At 40.9% G+C, this 15453-nt stretch overlaps 1 protein-coding gene across 2 annotated transcripts in view; it reads right to left on the minus strand.

The window, feature by feature from the left end:
- Positions 1-1883: 1883 nt before the first annotated feature.
- GOLM1 (golgi membrane protein 1) overlaps positions 1884-15453 on the minus strand; it is a 34931-nt gene continuing 21361 nt past the window's right edge. The window contains exons 6-10 of one of the 2 annotated variants that reach the window (XM_061456297.1): positions 11826-11964; positions 6785-6914; positions 5321-5602; positions 3196-3309; positions 1884-2865 (exon numbers count right to left, since the gene is read on the minus strand). In XM_061456297.1, coding sequence (XP_061312281.1) covers positions 2813-2865; positions 3196-3309; positions 5321-5602; positions 6785-6914; positions 11826-11964 — 718 coding nt within the window. In that variant the 3' untranslated portion in view covers positions 1884-2812. The remainder of the gene's footprint in view (positions 2866-3195; positions 3310-5320; positions 5603-6784; positions 6915-11825; positions 11965-15453) is intronic. The other variant, XM_061456298.1, reaches the window with a different exon arrangement.

Below are 15453 nucleotides of genomic sequence, written 5' to 3' on the forward strand. Positions count from 1 at the left end.
AGAAGAGCCCCAAAACTACCCTTTTCTTCCTGGAACAGGTCATTCTCCTGTGTGAAATAATGAAGGCAAGGTTTTGCGGTGAGCAACCTTCTGCTACAAGAGGAAAACAAAAAACTTTAAAAAGCTGACTTGCTCTTTGATAAACCAAACTACCCAGTCTTATCTGAGCAGTACAAGGAAATCGTCCTGGTCTGACTGTTTTGGACAGGGCAGTTCTTCATTTTGGTGCAAAATTACTCCTTCCATAGTGATGGGCTTTAACTCCTCCTTGACAATGCAAGACTTTTGTTCTTTTTTCCTAACATACAGTTGTACTGTGGAGTGATACCATTTCAGCTCCATCATCTGAGCAGCAGCACTGCTGAGCTAGAGCTGGAAAGCCTTGAAGATACTCAGAAGTGGAACACCTGCTTGTCTGCCAGCAACTGGCAGCTTGAAATTGAAATAAGCAGCAGTACTGCCCTGAACATGTTTTTCCTGATTTCTCTGCAAATGAGGTCATATACCATTTTAGATGTTTGCTTATGATTAATGTACTTCTGTATTGCTATGAAAGTAATCAAAATCATGGAAAATGTGGCTGTAAAGTTGGCAAACTGGCTCTAGTGCAGGCATTGAGAATTCATCTGGCTTTTACTGCCTTTCAGTAAAGGCAGTCTTAACTGTCTTAAACATCACCAGTCTTAACTGTCTTAAAAATGTTGATCTACATGACAGCAGCTCAGGGGTAGCCTTTAGCATTTCTCCAAAGAAAGGAAGCAGAAAGTAGAAGAGAAACCAAGTTCCACTTAATTTACAAAACTAAGGAAAAAATTACACCTTTCTAATTTTCATGAACATTAAAAATATATAAACTGTACAGAATAAGGTGAGTACACAGCAGCAAAGACTATTTTTTATTTTAAAATGCTTATCTAAAATGAAATTTAAAAAAAAAACAGCAACAACTAGTGTTATTTAACCCCAAGATGATTACAGCAAAGATCTTTCCCTGCCTTAGGCAACTAAAATCTTTAGTGATAGGAAACATTATGTAAATCACAGTTCCAAGTGAATCTATTGTTTTGTTCAGCTAAAACTCCTTTAATTTAAAATTGTATGTAGCAGACATACCTCCTTTTCTCTCCAGATTACAAGGATTTGTTTTCCCTGCTACACTGGCACTAGTAGCCCAGAACCATGAAGTCTGACTTCAATAGTGAGAAAACGAGCAACAAAGAATTCAGTAATGGCAGTTAATCCTCTTCTTACAAGAATTCAAGTTACATGTAGCAAGACTATCAGTGAACTGTTTATGTATTTAGGCTTAATAGGCACCATTTGACTTGAGCTCTGCATTTCATCTGTGACAACTCATATTCTTCATATACAAATGAACCAACCTTCCACGTGCATATTTAGGCAGCTTAAGTAAGGTACAGGAGTTGTAAACTAATACATTAAGGAATGACACCCCACAGAAACAGTTACACAACGAAGAGGGAAAGCCAAGAGCCAGTTGTGGGGTTTTTGAATTCATGGTTAGGAAGCTCCCATGCTGCCTTGACAGCGGTTGGTTCATATTCACAAAGATTGCTCCGAACACAGGTGCCAGGCTTGAGAACTTCCAACAAGCTGGCTACACACTGCAGGTACCAGAAGGTATTTCTAGGTTATCACAAATAAACTAGTTTCTAGTTTACATTCAACAAGTTACAGAAATGACAAAGGCTACAGAATATTAGCAATAAGATATACTATACATAACATAGGACTTCACAGAACTGCAGCTCCACCTGTGAGAAACATTGAGGTGTCTCGTAAATGCATTGTCTAGTTTACCTTTGTCAGAAGTCCAGCAGAGAATATTAGTCACTGAACAGCTGAGATGATTGCTGTTCTACAAGGCAAGCATTTGCCTTTTTGCTTTTTAGTGGAGGATAGCAGCTGGTTGGAGTGAAGGGTAGTTGTAGCACATCATTTCAGATAGCTTCTGTCATGAAAAGTTCAGATGAAATTTTTACTCTCTATAAACTTGTGCAAGTTAGTGGTAACTGAACCATACTGTGGCACACATCTTGTGAACAGAGGTCTAAACCAGCTTTCTCCCTGGCTCCTCTCTTAATGAGAGGGCACTATTGTCCAAGTCTTTCTTTCCTTAACCTAAAAGCTAAGAACACAACCAGGTTCTTGTAGGCGCTTCAGCTGGTTGCAGTGTAAACCAGTAATTTCTCTTCAGAGGCCCAGGAAAATATATCGTACTGGAAAGTATCCAAGGATTACGATCATGCTTTTGAAGTCTTCCCACATTTCAATAAAATGTGCCAGAACAGGCACAACAGTGGTAAACAGCAGCCTGGGTCATTTTTCATCCTTCCCATGTTATGTCAAGTTATCTGCTCTTAACCTCCTTTGAAAACTAGGCTGGAATTTCTCTACTGCACTGCTCAGGGGAAAGATCTGTCCTCAGCAGAGGACTCTCATCTACCACCAACGCACAGATACTGTTTCTGTAGTATGACTATACAAGTTAGCCGACTTCAAAGTTACTACGCTTACTGCTAGCTGGTTTCAAATCTATAATCAGTAGGAAGGAGTTATTGCAGAGGTCAGGCTGCTTTTAAACAAGCCTCCAGAGATTTAAGATTTTTTTTTTTTTACCACTGAAACAGTACTAAAACTTCACAAGAAAACACTACTTCATTTAGGCTCTTACTGAAGTCTTGAGAACATAATGAAAAGATTCTCAGATAAATTTGCTCTCATCCTTGCTGCATTTATATGAAGAAGTGACTTAAGCTGCATCCTGAACTTCCTGTGTTCACAACCTCTGTCATTCTTTGCTATGCTCAGATAAGTGGTTCCTTGTATCTTCCGGGTTTTGAACTAATTAGGAAAAAAAAAAAGGTATATAAATCTCTTTGAGAGGTAGAAGTGATAGTTCTTCATGTGGAAAATCTAGAACACAGCAGGAGAAATTCTGAATGGACTGTTAAGTACCATACAATAAAGGTGCAGATACAGTCCCTTCCCAGTGCATGTTAAACAGTAACTTAGTGATGCTAGACAGAAAGTAGGTCACACTGTCCACATGAGGGAAAGTTCAAAGAAGAAATACAAAATAGCTACCTGTATCTGCTACAGGATAATGTTCAAAATATTATCTCAAACTTTTCAGCATGTAGTACTTGGGTTAAAACGTTTTTTCTTTTTTACCATTTTCAATCCCTGCAAGTGCTGCTTGCTTGTCCATTTCTGATTCAGCTTCATTCTCATGTAAGTTGTAATCAACTTCCCTATCTTGTTTCAGTGCTTCATGTTCCTGTTTGTCTGGAAAAATATTAAAATTAATTAGGTTCATGCTATACCATGAAGTCACCTGCACAAGAGACAGTTAGTTACTGTAATAAACTTCCAGAGAATTTGCTTTGCTGATGACTGAATGGCTGTTTACAATAGGTTTTTATATTATTTTTCCTTTTAAATTTCAGAGCAGCTTTTCCTGTAAACCTTGTCTAAAGAACTAGGGAAAAAGAATCTTTTGGGATTTAGGAAGTGTAATAAGACTCAGCCAGCACTCAGGTGGACAGAAAGCAAAAGCATTAAACAATTTCAGAATATATTAAGGGACAGCCTAAGTAAAAGTAAAACCTGACTCCAATGCTGAGAACTTGACTGTGGTGTTGCTTTGAAATGTGTTGCCACCACTGCTAAAACTTGACTCAGTTTTCTGCCTGCCTTTAGTTTATCCACCAAGCAGAAAGATGTGATTATGGCATAAAAAAAAGTAATGATGTGCTAACTTAACACACAGTGCTTTTACAGTGAAGATTTTTTTCAGTCTGCCTTTAATTCATCTCCAGTAACTTTTATTGACTATTTTAAGAATTATTTATATAAAGAACTCAGAAGTAAATGGAAACATTATTTCTGATTGCCAAACTACTACCCTTATTTTTCAGTTAACCAGACAGAAAAAAAACCATACCCTAGAAAGAGAGACAGGAGTCTGGTTCTGAATGTTCTTAAGCCAAGCCTTCTAATTAGTAACTGGCTTAGAAACAGGCTTGAAAAAATTTTAGCCTTAAGTTGTCCATGTTCAGACAACCATATCAAATAGATGTTTACAGTTAGAGACCTAAAGGTCTCAAACTTTTTAAATGAAGATTTTATTGGAAGAGAAAGGATGTTCAGAGAATGTAGCAGAAATCTTTTTATACCTTTGTCTACAGGGAACCTATGCAGTAAACTGTGGCATTTTTGTTAATAATCAAGGCTGAAGAACATCCTGCGAGTCTTCCTAGCTCATGCTTACATTTCACAGGCTACATGGCAGAGCTTTTTCTTGCACCGATTATCAGATGGGGTTTTTTTAACCTAATCTTTCTGGTATCTTTTTCTGTTAAAATGGAAGCAGTTTACATAACTTCTATTCACATCTCTTTCGGGGACAGAACAACCTGCACTGGCCAGCATCTTTTCAGAGCAGTTGGAAAAATACTGCTTTAACAATGCAGATAAGGTTATTTATCCCTGCCAAGTTATCAACAGCATTAACGTCGTTACTCGTGATTCTATGACTGTGTTTACTAGAAAAGCACAAGCAGCATTTTTTGTGGACATCAGTTCCTGCTCTGACTGCTGTAAGTCTTCCTTGTGATTACTCTGGGCTACTAAGTCCACCTGAGACCAAGTTCCTCAAGACAGAGAGATGTCCAGATCCTGGTCAGCTTTAGGAACAACATCAGTACTCTGCTATAGAGACACATGGTTCAGGGTCATATATGGCAGATGCCAGAAACTGGCACCTTTGCAATATTTGATCTCCAGTTTGCAAACTCACAACAATAAACTGTAGATACCTGAAGCCTTAGGTAGAGTTGTATGCATGCTAGCTTATTTTGAAATAGGGATAGCTAGCATTTATACAACACTATAAGAAGACTATATGCAAAACATTATTACAGTGTCTCTCTTCTCCATCAATGCTTTGGATGGTCAATATCTCATCCTTCTCAAATGCATCATTCTTAAGAAGCCTCAATACCAGTTTTGGGACTGATTTCCCCAAATGCCTTGTACAGTTAATGGAGGTAGACAGGAAGGCTACTATAGTGATGCAGAAGAATGCATCCTGGTTAGCTCCATGTTGTACAAACAGAAGCTTCCATCTTTATACACAGACTGTAGAACACTGCTGGAGGCTAACCTTTTACATCTCATGTTAACCTTTGAGGAACCTATACTAAGTCTGGCCAGCTGTCACCACTGCTGCAGAAATCGTGCCCTATTCCACACTTTCACGTCTTTACTGCTTAACAATATGTGGCATGCTACATACCAGCCTTTATGGGGGGCAAGTCCAGCTTAGCATCATAATTCAGGAGCTGCTCCCTCTCAGCTTCTTCACTGGCAGCCTGCTCTGCAGCCAGCTGTAACACATCTTGCCCAGCTGCTTGTTTTTCATCTTCAGGATTCAGCTCCTTCTCTGACTGAGGCAGCATCTCTTCATGACCAGCAGCAGCTTTGAGTGGATCCCGCAGGTCTTCCACTTGACTAGAGAGCTTCTCCTCTTCTGCCTTAGGCTCCTGTTTTCTGATGTCAGCTAGGCCATTTATTCTTTCTATAAACAATAAAAATGATTCTGAGTTAAAAAATTTAATGCCTTTCAGTGGTGGCACAAGTTAAAAATCTTTAATAAATACTGCTTCATCTTTCTCAGTCCATTCTTGTTCTTCCTCTGAAAGAAATCTTCCAACCACATCGGGTAAAGGATGAGCCATTGTTTGTTGTCAACAGTTTCATACTTCTACCTACTTAAATTTTTTATATGTGCAGTTAATAAATAGGGCAGGTGAAACAAACACTTTAAATAAAGATTGCAGTGTGCTATATAAGTGTGAGGTTCCTGTCGCATTTACTTACCAACAGTAAAACCGATTTGGTGTTCAAAAGTAGCTTAAGACAAAGCAGTCACATGGGCAGATTTGCAAATAAATCAAGGCTGCTCTAATTTTTAATGGGGGAAGTGCAGGAGGGATGTTACTTTTAGCAGACATGACCATACTTTTTTTCCCTGTGTATCTGTCTTTTTAACGAGGGAAAAAAAAAAATCTTGCCTGAAGAAACCATGTATAGATGTTGTCTTCAGTTGCTAGTTGTCTAAAATGAAAGTTGCATGCTCCCCAGATTGTTAATTTAAGATAGCATATAAGAATAATTAAATAGGAAATTGAATTTCTATCACACACAGTACTGTGCGAGATTAACGCATGAGAATACATCTATTCAAATTAATAAGTTTCTGCAAGTTTAGTATCACAAGCAACATTAGGTTAACTAACCTGATTTCCTGTGTATCATTTTCCTTACTTGCATTTTGCTCATTGACAACCCAGGGGAAGCATGGAGGTGTGTTTTTTTTAAAGCCTAACTTTCAGCTATTCCATAGGGAGGAGTAGCAGGCTAGATGCGTCAAACTTACTAAGAAAGCAAGTCTTTTAAATGTGAAAATCATTGCTTCCAACAGCAATTTCTCCATATTAAATGAGGATGACTTCAGAGTTGTAAATATCTGTATTTTCCTTTACATGCAACTTGTCAATTAAACAAAACTGAACCATAGAAATGTTAGTAATAAAAATGCTTGAACAAATATTATACCTCTCCACAGCTGGAAAATTGCTTAAAGTTCAGTCTACTGGTGTTGTTTTTTTATCTTGTGTACAAAAATGTTTTTTAAATGTTCAATTAAATTACAAATGTTCTTAACCAACTGATTGTCAGATCGTGATTTCCATCTCACCTTTAGCCTCCAGCAGGTCTGTATTTTTTACCATAGGTACTGCTTTAGGTCCATCTTCATTGGGTTTCTGGTGTTCCAAGTCAGCCTGCTTGAACTCAGTTTGCTCCAAGGTTGACAGTTGAATACTGGCCTATAACATGAATGTGCACAGATAAGCATTGGTATATATAGCTGTTCCTAACTATTTGGAAAGAGAAGTGGAAGCTAGATAAGGATTCAGGAGAAAAAAAAAAAAAATCCTAGCACACTCAAATACTTGACTGAAGATATACTTGGACTGAAGTTTTTGTTGGTGATGGAAGTACCATATGATTTTTAACATGCAAGGATATTTCTATATAACAGCACAACATACGGTGAGAATTTAACACACCTTCTTTAATCCAATTGCAGATAATTATGAGGTTACTGTTCTTGGTTAGTGTTTCACAAGGAACACTACCTGTTATACTCCAAGGGTCACAGAACGGTAACAGCACACATTTCTCCACTGTTGCCCTGCTACCATGTCAAGGTCAGCAGAGGAAAAAAGCCAGATGACATTAACTACTGTTAGTGATCTACAGGAACAGGTAAACTCAGTTTCAGCATAATGAAACTTCAGTTAAGCAAGCCTTTACAGAACTGGAGTTAAGCTACGTTGAATGTAGGATTAAGAGAAGAAAAACTTAACCAGCTAGACAGCAGTATCTGTTTAATGTGATGGAGCTTACTTAGAATATATTAAATACTGGTACTAGATTGCTCTCAGCATCTGACCTATTTAAAGATTAAGGGCTAAGATGTACACCACCTTGAAGATACTCCAATATAGCAATTAAAATTCTGTTTTACTTATATTGGCATTTAATTGGCTGAGAGCTATGTCAATTCAGTCACACCAACACTGAGCATGAAATGTGCCTGGAGCTGTGCTGCACTGTACCAGCTTCAGTGCAGACAAACAACTTGTTCTGAAACTGTTCTAAGGCTTCCTTTTTTTTTTTTTCCCCTGGGATTTTGTTTTGATTAAAAAAAAAACCAAAAAGATGTTGAGAAAGAACAAGCACACAGACATTAGAGACATGAACCTTTTTTATACCTGATACTGTACAAATAAATAGGAAACCTTATGGTACTTTTATGGGAGAAAGTAATACAGTTAAAGTTTTCTGTTACAGTTGTTGGTAAGACTGTAGCTACCCATTTTTCTACATAGATTAATAAAACACTAGGTTGTTCACACAGTCATTCAGAAATATGTCTGTGGAAAGAAATGGTTAAATAGCTATGAAAACCAAAGCTGCAGATGATTTATAGGATATTACTTGGCTGTTTTGAAAATGTTTAAGCTTAAAGCCAGGCAGAACTTATGTCAACACTTTGAAGTCCAATGTCAGCAACAAATAATCAAGCATTAACTTTTATGAAAGCATGAGCAGCAAGTATCACCACAGAGTATCTGATTACTGCAGTAAGGATATTCAGAACTCCACCTTCCTTCAATCATGAAAACAAAAATGTTGTGTTTAAAAATGCTTCTGTTTTATAAATAGTTCAACCTCTTGAGATCAATCACTATAGCAGAAATCATCAGAAACTGAACATCAGATCATTTTTCATTTTATGCAGGGCACGAATTCTGTAAAAATACTGAGCTTGCACTTAATAGCAAGAATCTACCTCTTAATTATACATGCAAAAGCCCTTAACTTAAATTTCTAGCTCAGTAATTTTTAATGATGGTAACTTAAAAGGATATATGCTGAAAATTTTTCAAGTTGAAGCGACTGAATAAAAAATAATTGGAACATGTTCTGTATTCCTCAACTGAGAAGTGTACGTCATTCTTTAAATGCAGAGCTGTAAGAAAAGCTGTGTATTTATTAACCAAGACTCCCATTTTCTTTGTTTTAACTAAACCTTTCCATTACATAAGCACATACATCTTACAAACAGGAATTATTCCAGCTAAGAACAACAGCTAAAAAAGTACACAGATTTCATCAGAGTCACCTTGCACTAACATTAAGTAGCTTTTGTACAAGCAAGAAACTGCAGTCCTTGGCAAACAACTAAGAAAGGCACATCTTGACATAAGAAACACTGTCACAGATCCTAGGGAAGACAAGCAGGCAGAATTCCATTAGGCTGTTGCTGTATTAGTGGTTATGTCAACTGGGACCATCCCATCTATAGATTAAAAGGAGAACAAATAACGTGCCCCACCTAAAACCACTGCCTGCTTTGAATAGACTGCCTTCAGCTATGGGTCTTGTTGCAGGAGATTGAAGTTCTCCTGCAGAGAACACACTCTCAGCCACACTCCTCAGGTTCCTTCAGAGATGATTTCCCCTCCAAACTGGAAATGGTAAAAAATAAACTAAACCACAAAACAAACAAACAAAAATCTGGTACAAATAATTGTAATGAACTCTGCCGCAAGCCACAAAAGTTGACCACCTATCTACTGTGCTCTTCCCCACATCACCTTTTGAAATAGCATTTTACACCTTGACATTAAGTCCTCTCAAAATTGGCTTTTTGTTTACTTATACCATATATTCACTATTACTATTATTACTTTTTATTTACTTATTTGATGCGTGATAAAAATTATTGACAAACAAGAGCTTTCACCTTTTTTTTTTTTCTCTAGCATTAACTGTTTCTAATGCTTCATCCATCTTTCAGCTCTCACACAATGTAGGTTTCCAGGATCAAGCTTCAGCAGTTTTCCACCATTTCACATACAGGACTGGACACAAACTGGAACCATTACCCGAGCACCTAGGGTTCTCTGGACAGATGCTGCAGCCATTTTCCCCCACCCATTTCCAGCTATTTGCAAAACCCAGCTTCAATCCTTGTTGCATTACCCTTTCCACTTCTCAAGTCACCAAATGCTTTCTTCTAGTAGCCTTTTCCTAGCCAAGACTAAAGGGTATATACAACCAAACCCCCACCGTATATTGCAATAAGAGTTGCCCACCAAGGTGTGGGGGAAAGGCCCCACTGCAAACAAGTAAACTTTGTGACTAGCCCTTACAGGGCTGAAGGAAGGGCTGCTTTGGTGCATAGAAATAAATTAGCTGCCTTCAAACCCAGGAGCTTCACTGCATGTGTCCAGGGCTGTCTGTATCAATGCGGGGAATCAACAAATGGTTAGAGGTGCCACAACCAGGGGTTTGGCTACTTCGACCATGGAACTCACTTTGAGAAACATGCTCTACTGGGGGCTGATGGGGTCCACCTTTGGAGAAAGGGAAGAGTGTCTTCAGTCACAGGCTTGCCAGGCTGCTGGAAGTGGCTTTCAACTAAAGTTGCTGGGGAAGGGAACCTCACTTCATCTCACTCCTACCAGTCTGATTCTGGTGCCAATAGGAGATGCCTAGAGCCTGGAGAGGGATCACAGGTCAGCAAAGGAGCACCTGAAGAGCAGTACAAAGTAATACCCGTCACTCCAGCCAGTAAGTAAGCCAGCTTCATCAGGGGCCCAACTGAAATGCCTCTAAGGCAATGGGCATAGCATGGGGAAAAGCAAGAGGAGTTAGGGAGGTGGACCAATGCCAACCTCGTGAAGTTCAACATGGCCAAGTGCAAGTTCCTACACCTGGATCGGGGCAATCCCAGGCACAGCTACAGGTTGGGCAGAAAATGGACCGAGAGCAGCCCTGTAGAGAAGGACTTGGGGCTGTTGGTTGATGAGAAGCTCAACGTGAGCCAGCTTCAGTGTGTGCAGGCAGCCCAGAAAGCCAACCGTATCCAGGGCTTCATCAAAAGAAGCGTGACCAGCAGGTCGAAGGAGGTGATCCTGCCCCTCTACTCTGCTCTTGTGAGACTCCACCTGTAGTGCTGTGTTCAGATCTGGGGCCCCCAACACAGAGGGGCATGGACCTGCTTGAGTGACTCCAGAGGAGACCATGAAGATGATCAGAGGGCTGGAGCACCTCTCCTAAGGAGACAGGCTGAGAGAGTTGGCCTTGTTCAGCCTGGAGAAGACAAGGCTCCAAGAAGAACCTAGGGCAGCCTTCCAGTACTAAGGGGGCCAAAAAGAAAACTGAAGAGGGACTTTTACGAGGGCACGTAGTGACGGGACAAGGGGGAATGGCTTTAAACTGAGAGAGGGGAGATTCAGATTAGACATTAGGAGGGTGGTGTGGCACTGGCACAGGATGCTCAGAACAGTTGTGGGTGCCCCATCCCTGGCAGTGTTCAAGGTCAGGCTGGACGGGGCTTTGAGGAACCTCACCTACTAGAAGGTGCCCCTGCCCATGGCAGAGGGGTTGGAACCGGGTGATCTTAAGGTCCTTTCCAACCTTAAGTATTCTATGATTCTATAGCCAGTCAAGTCCTATCCTTCACTGAAGAAACATCAATAATTCACATGCCAAGGCAACAGCATGATCTGAAATTTCCTTCTCAGGACTTCCTCTGACCTCTCTACTCCAGGAAGAAAGAGTCAGCTGCCATGCAGTCACTCTATGCGGCAAGCCTGCCCTACCCTAATGAGCCTTCTCGTGTCACATGGTCCTTTGACTCAGAATATCCAAAAGCAAATACCTGAGACATTTGATCTTCCCCTTGTCCCCACAGTAAAAGGCTGACATTACGATTCCTGTGAAAATTTATAGCCAATGCACCTCAAAGACCTTCGGACTACAGTATCTTACAGCTCGTTGCTACTCTGAACTGTTAAAAATTAATCCTCATCTTTAACACACATCTTCAACATACAAAGCAACTAAGTCCTTTACAAAGTCAAAGGGAGCTGTCAGACAAAGCTCAGCAGCATAAATATTCTTTAAGAGGCTCCACACCACTCCTAACATCACCTCTCAAATTCTGCCCCTCTCAGAGATACAGATTTGAAGTCTCCTGCAGAACCTTTTGCCTGTTCTGTCCTTGCAATCACTCAGTTTCTCATCGATCACAAATATCCAACAAATGTGAAGGAAATCAGTGCAAAACTTACTGAGGAGGGCTAAGGTTACATGGAGATAGTGGAAAACTGCCCAGGAATTACAAACGGAAATATTTTTAAGAAATTACCCAACCATACCTGGCTACTTTTTTTCAAATCTTCTGATACGTCTTTGTTTTCTTTGATTTGTGGAACATCAGTAACCTTTTTTGTAAGCTCATCTATCCTTTCTTCACATTGCTCTTTTAATTCTTTCATCTGGTTGATGCATTGTGACCTGGAGAAAACAAAAAGGTAAGCAGCTGTCAACTGTCATCCACACTCTTCTAGAATGTCAAAATATTCTTTTCTAAAATGATCTTTTTTATTATTATTTTATTACTTTTTTTTTAGTCCTACTAGCTGTGCTTATATTTGAGAAGTCAGAAGTAAGAAATGGGATGTTAATCTAAGTCCTAGGGACAAACATGTTGTGAAGGTGGTGAAGTTCCTTCCACTGAAAGAAATTTATTTAAACTGCTTTTGTTAGACCAGCTCAACAAGCTACATGAATTTTTTTGTCTTCCACTAACCTGTCAATTTCAACAAGTCAGGATCAATTTTCATCCTTGAAGCATTTCTAGGCAACAGAAATGAGTATTTGGAGTTTAGCTAGGAAGGGGAAACAGCAAGGTACTGGCCGAAATAAAACATTGATGTAAGCCACTGCTAGCAAAGACAACACCCTTTCTCAGTATTTCCTGAAGTGCAGTGCTGGAAGACTTAACAGAGCATACATTACAGAAACGGAGTTCACCAGTAGTTCCAAAAGCATTTCCTAAAGATGCAAGTATCCTATATCTTTTACATACTTTCAGTAGTTACACAATGCCATTAGTGCCTTAACCTGTGTGACACCACAGGTCTTCTGTTTGCAGCTCTGCAGTCTGCCTGCCCCCCACAGCTCCATAACCTCCAGGTAAGCCCTAGGCTGTTGCAGAAGGGTTTTTCCTGAATCTGCCAGGGCAGGGTTTTCCCCTTTGTGCCTGTGCAAACCCCAGGTCAAGCTGGGTTTTTCAGAGTAAATGGCTGCCGTTAGGAAAAAAAATCACCTCTTCTCCCCCACTCTCTTCATAACCTGTTTGGAACTTTCTGTTTATATTAGCAGAAGAACAAAACCCAGTGGATAACAAAGCAGGTAAGCATTACACCATAACAGACATGCAGAAGGCTGAGAAACCAGTCCTCACAGGACCCCAAGTATGCTTTTGATCCCATTGTGAACAGTAACAAGCAATAGTGTGTTTGAGTGGGGATGAAAAGTGTATCACGCTAGGACAAAACGTGGTGAAAAACCTTTGCTGTCAGCACCCACTGCTCTGGAAAGCATGCCCAAGGAAGAGGCTTGGCTGGAGACCATGCTGTTTCACTAACAGTGGCAGAGGAGTTTGTTGTGGTTTTTTTAAACTTCTTTTCCTTTCTCTCATTTTTTTCCCCTCTGAGATAACTTTGAGTTCTATGTATACCATCGGTTACAGACTCTGCAAATACATCGTTCTGCATGCAAAACCTTTCTTGGCATCCCTTGTGCAACAGTATGGTCAATATACTGCAAATTTTACCTCCCTTTCCCTAAGAGAGAACGGAGATGAGTATCTTCTGAGGCTGGTTCTGGCAGTGTTAGTAGCTCTATTGTGGCAGCAGTTGGTTCAGATGCGCATATTCCATTTCTCACGTTGCAAGTAAGCTACTCCCTAATCCAGAGGAATTCTCAGGCCATGAGCCCTCTACAACAGCAAGTCATTCTTACTGCACTTTCATCCTTCTCCACCCTGCTTTTTAACAGCAAACTATCTGTTCTGTAGATCCCATCCAACAAGGAAGGAGACTGGCAGATAGGCACGCTATGAACTGGCAAATTAATTACCTTTATTGCCTCCTCTTTTTGACTAGACATTACTCTAAAGTCTTATTTTGATAATGCTAATACATGAAGGAGTCACCAGAGTAAGTAGTCCTTCCGAAGTCAGTGAATATCAGAGACAATAAAACAACATAGGCTGGACTTAAGCACACGTTCACTAATTTCTAGGAAATAAAAGAACATCAGAATACCTGCACCTCAGTCTGCAAGCTTGAGAAAGCTGCCGTATACAGACAACCTGAAGCTGGAGATAGTGCAACCTCTCACAAATGCCTTTTCATCCCACAACACACATGAAAATAAAGTTCATTTAACATCTGTGGCAAATCCTCACCCTTTTAAATTTATTATCTGTGAAGGCTTGTAAAAGGGGTTTCTGGAGACTGGAATGCTCTACCCATGCATACAACAACTTCTGAAGCACAAGAACAGCACTAGTTTCTCCAATTCATCCTACCAATATGACGCCGTTCAAATTGCAAACCCAGCACTTTAAATTCAGACTCTTTAACATGTTTTCTCCTCTAGAGTTAATTTCTGTGATAAACAGCTCACCTGTGCACACGCAAAGGAGATAAGTCAATACCCTGCCCCCCACCCCCGCCCAGCTGCTCTCAGGCCCATCACAGCAACCATCAGCCCAACTGAGGCCCACTTCCAAGAGCCCAAAAAAGCACAGAGGCATAAGGGCAGTGGGGAGCCTAAGATACAGACTCAGACATCCTGTCCAGACCATCCCACAGGCCCAGGGCTGACTCCAGTCAGCCTCAGCCTCTGTGCCAGTGTGAAACCCACCAAGATGAGTCAACAGGACCAAGGCATGTCCTGCCCAGGGTAGGGGACACAGAATGGGTGCAAGGGCAGAACATGTCAGGATCACACAAGACATATTATGGGACCATAAGCAGGGGAAGTGATGGATCTCTGACAGGAACAAACACACAAAAAGAGAGAGAAGGCGATAAACATGAACTGCACGTAAACACATTGCTGGTCGGTGTGCTTGGCTGGCCTTGCCCTGCACCTGATCAGGACAGGCTGTGTCACTTTTTATTAAATGCCTTTTTAATTCTTCCCTGTTTAGTGTGTGTGCGAATGTATGAAGGCACGAGGGCAGCAACCGGAGTCAGATCAAGGTGGGAGGACGATGCCTGGATAGTGCCAGCCAGTACGTATGCACGTGAGCACGGTTTGCACTAGCAGACCCCTCCTTAGAGCAGGGTGATGGTACTGGTGGTGTTCATGCTCATGTGCTGCATGTGTCCATGTTAACCTGCATACCTGACCATGTACAGGTGTGCTCTGCATGCACAGGAACACATGCTCAGTCTCTCCCCTCCAGGAGCTTTGTTCATTCCTGCCTTTCTACTCTGCTGGTGCCCTCAACATAAGAAGGACATGCAACTGTTGGAACAAGTCCAGAGGAGGGCCATGAGGATGATCAGGGGACTGGAGCACCTCCTGTATGAAGACAGGCTGAGAAAATTGGGGCTGTTCAGCCTAGAGAAGAGAAGGCTGCTTGGAGACCTCATAGCAGCCTTCCAGTATCTGAAGGGGGCCTATAGGGATGCTGAGGAGGGACTCTTCATTAGGGACTGTAGTGACAGGACAAGGGGGAATGGCTTCAAACTTAAACAGGGGAAGTTTAGCTTGGATATAAGGAAGAAATTTTTTCCTGTTAGGGTGGTGAGGTACTGGAATGGGTTGCCCAAGGAAGTTGTGACTGCTTCATCCCTGGCAGTGTTCAAGGCCAGGTTGGACAGAGCATGGGGCAACAAGTCTAGTGTGTGGTGTCCCTGCCCATGGCAGGGAGGTTGGAATTAGATGATTTTAAGGTCCTTTCCAACCCTAACTATCCTATGA

The sequence above is a fragment of the Pezoporus flaviventris genome, unplaced genomic scaffold, assembly GCF_033815535.1.
Source record: "Pezoporus flaviventris isolate CSIRO_AGI_PZ_B2104156 unplaced genomic scaffold, CSIRO_AGI_Pfla_v1 ptg000022l, whole genome shotgun sequence".
In the NCBI taxonomy this organism is placed as follows: Eukaryota; Metazoa; Chordata; class Aves; order Psittaciformes; family Psittacidae; genus Pezoporus; species Pezoporus flaviventris.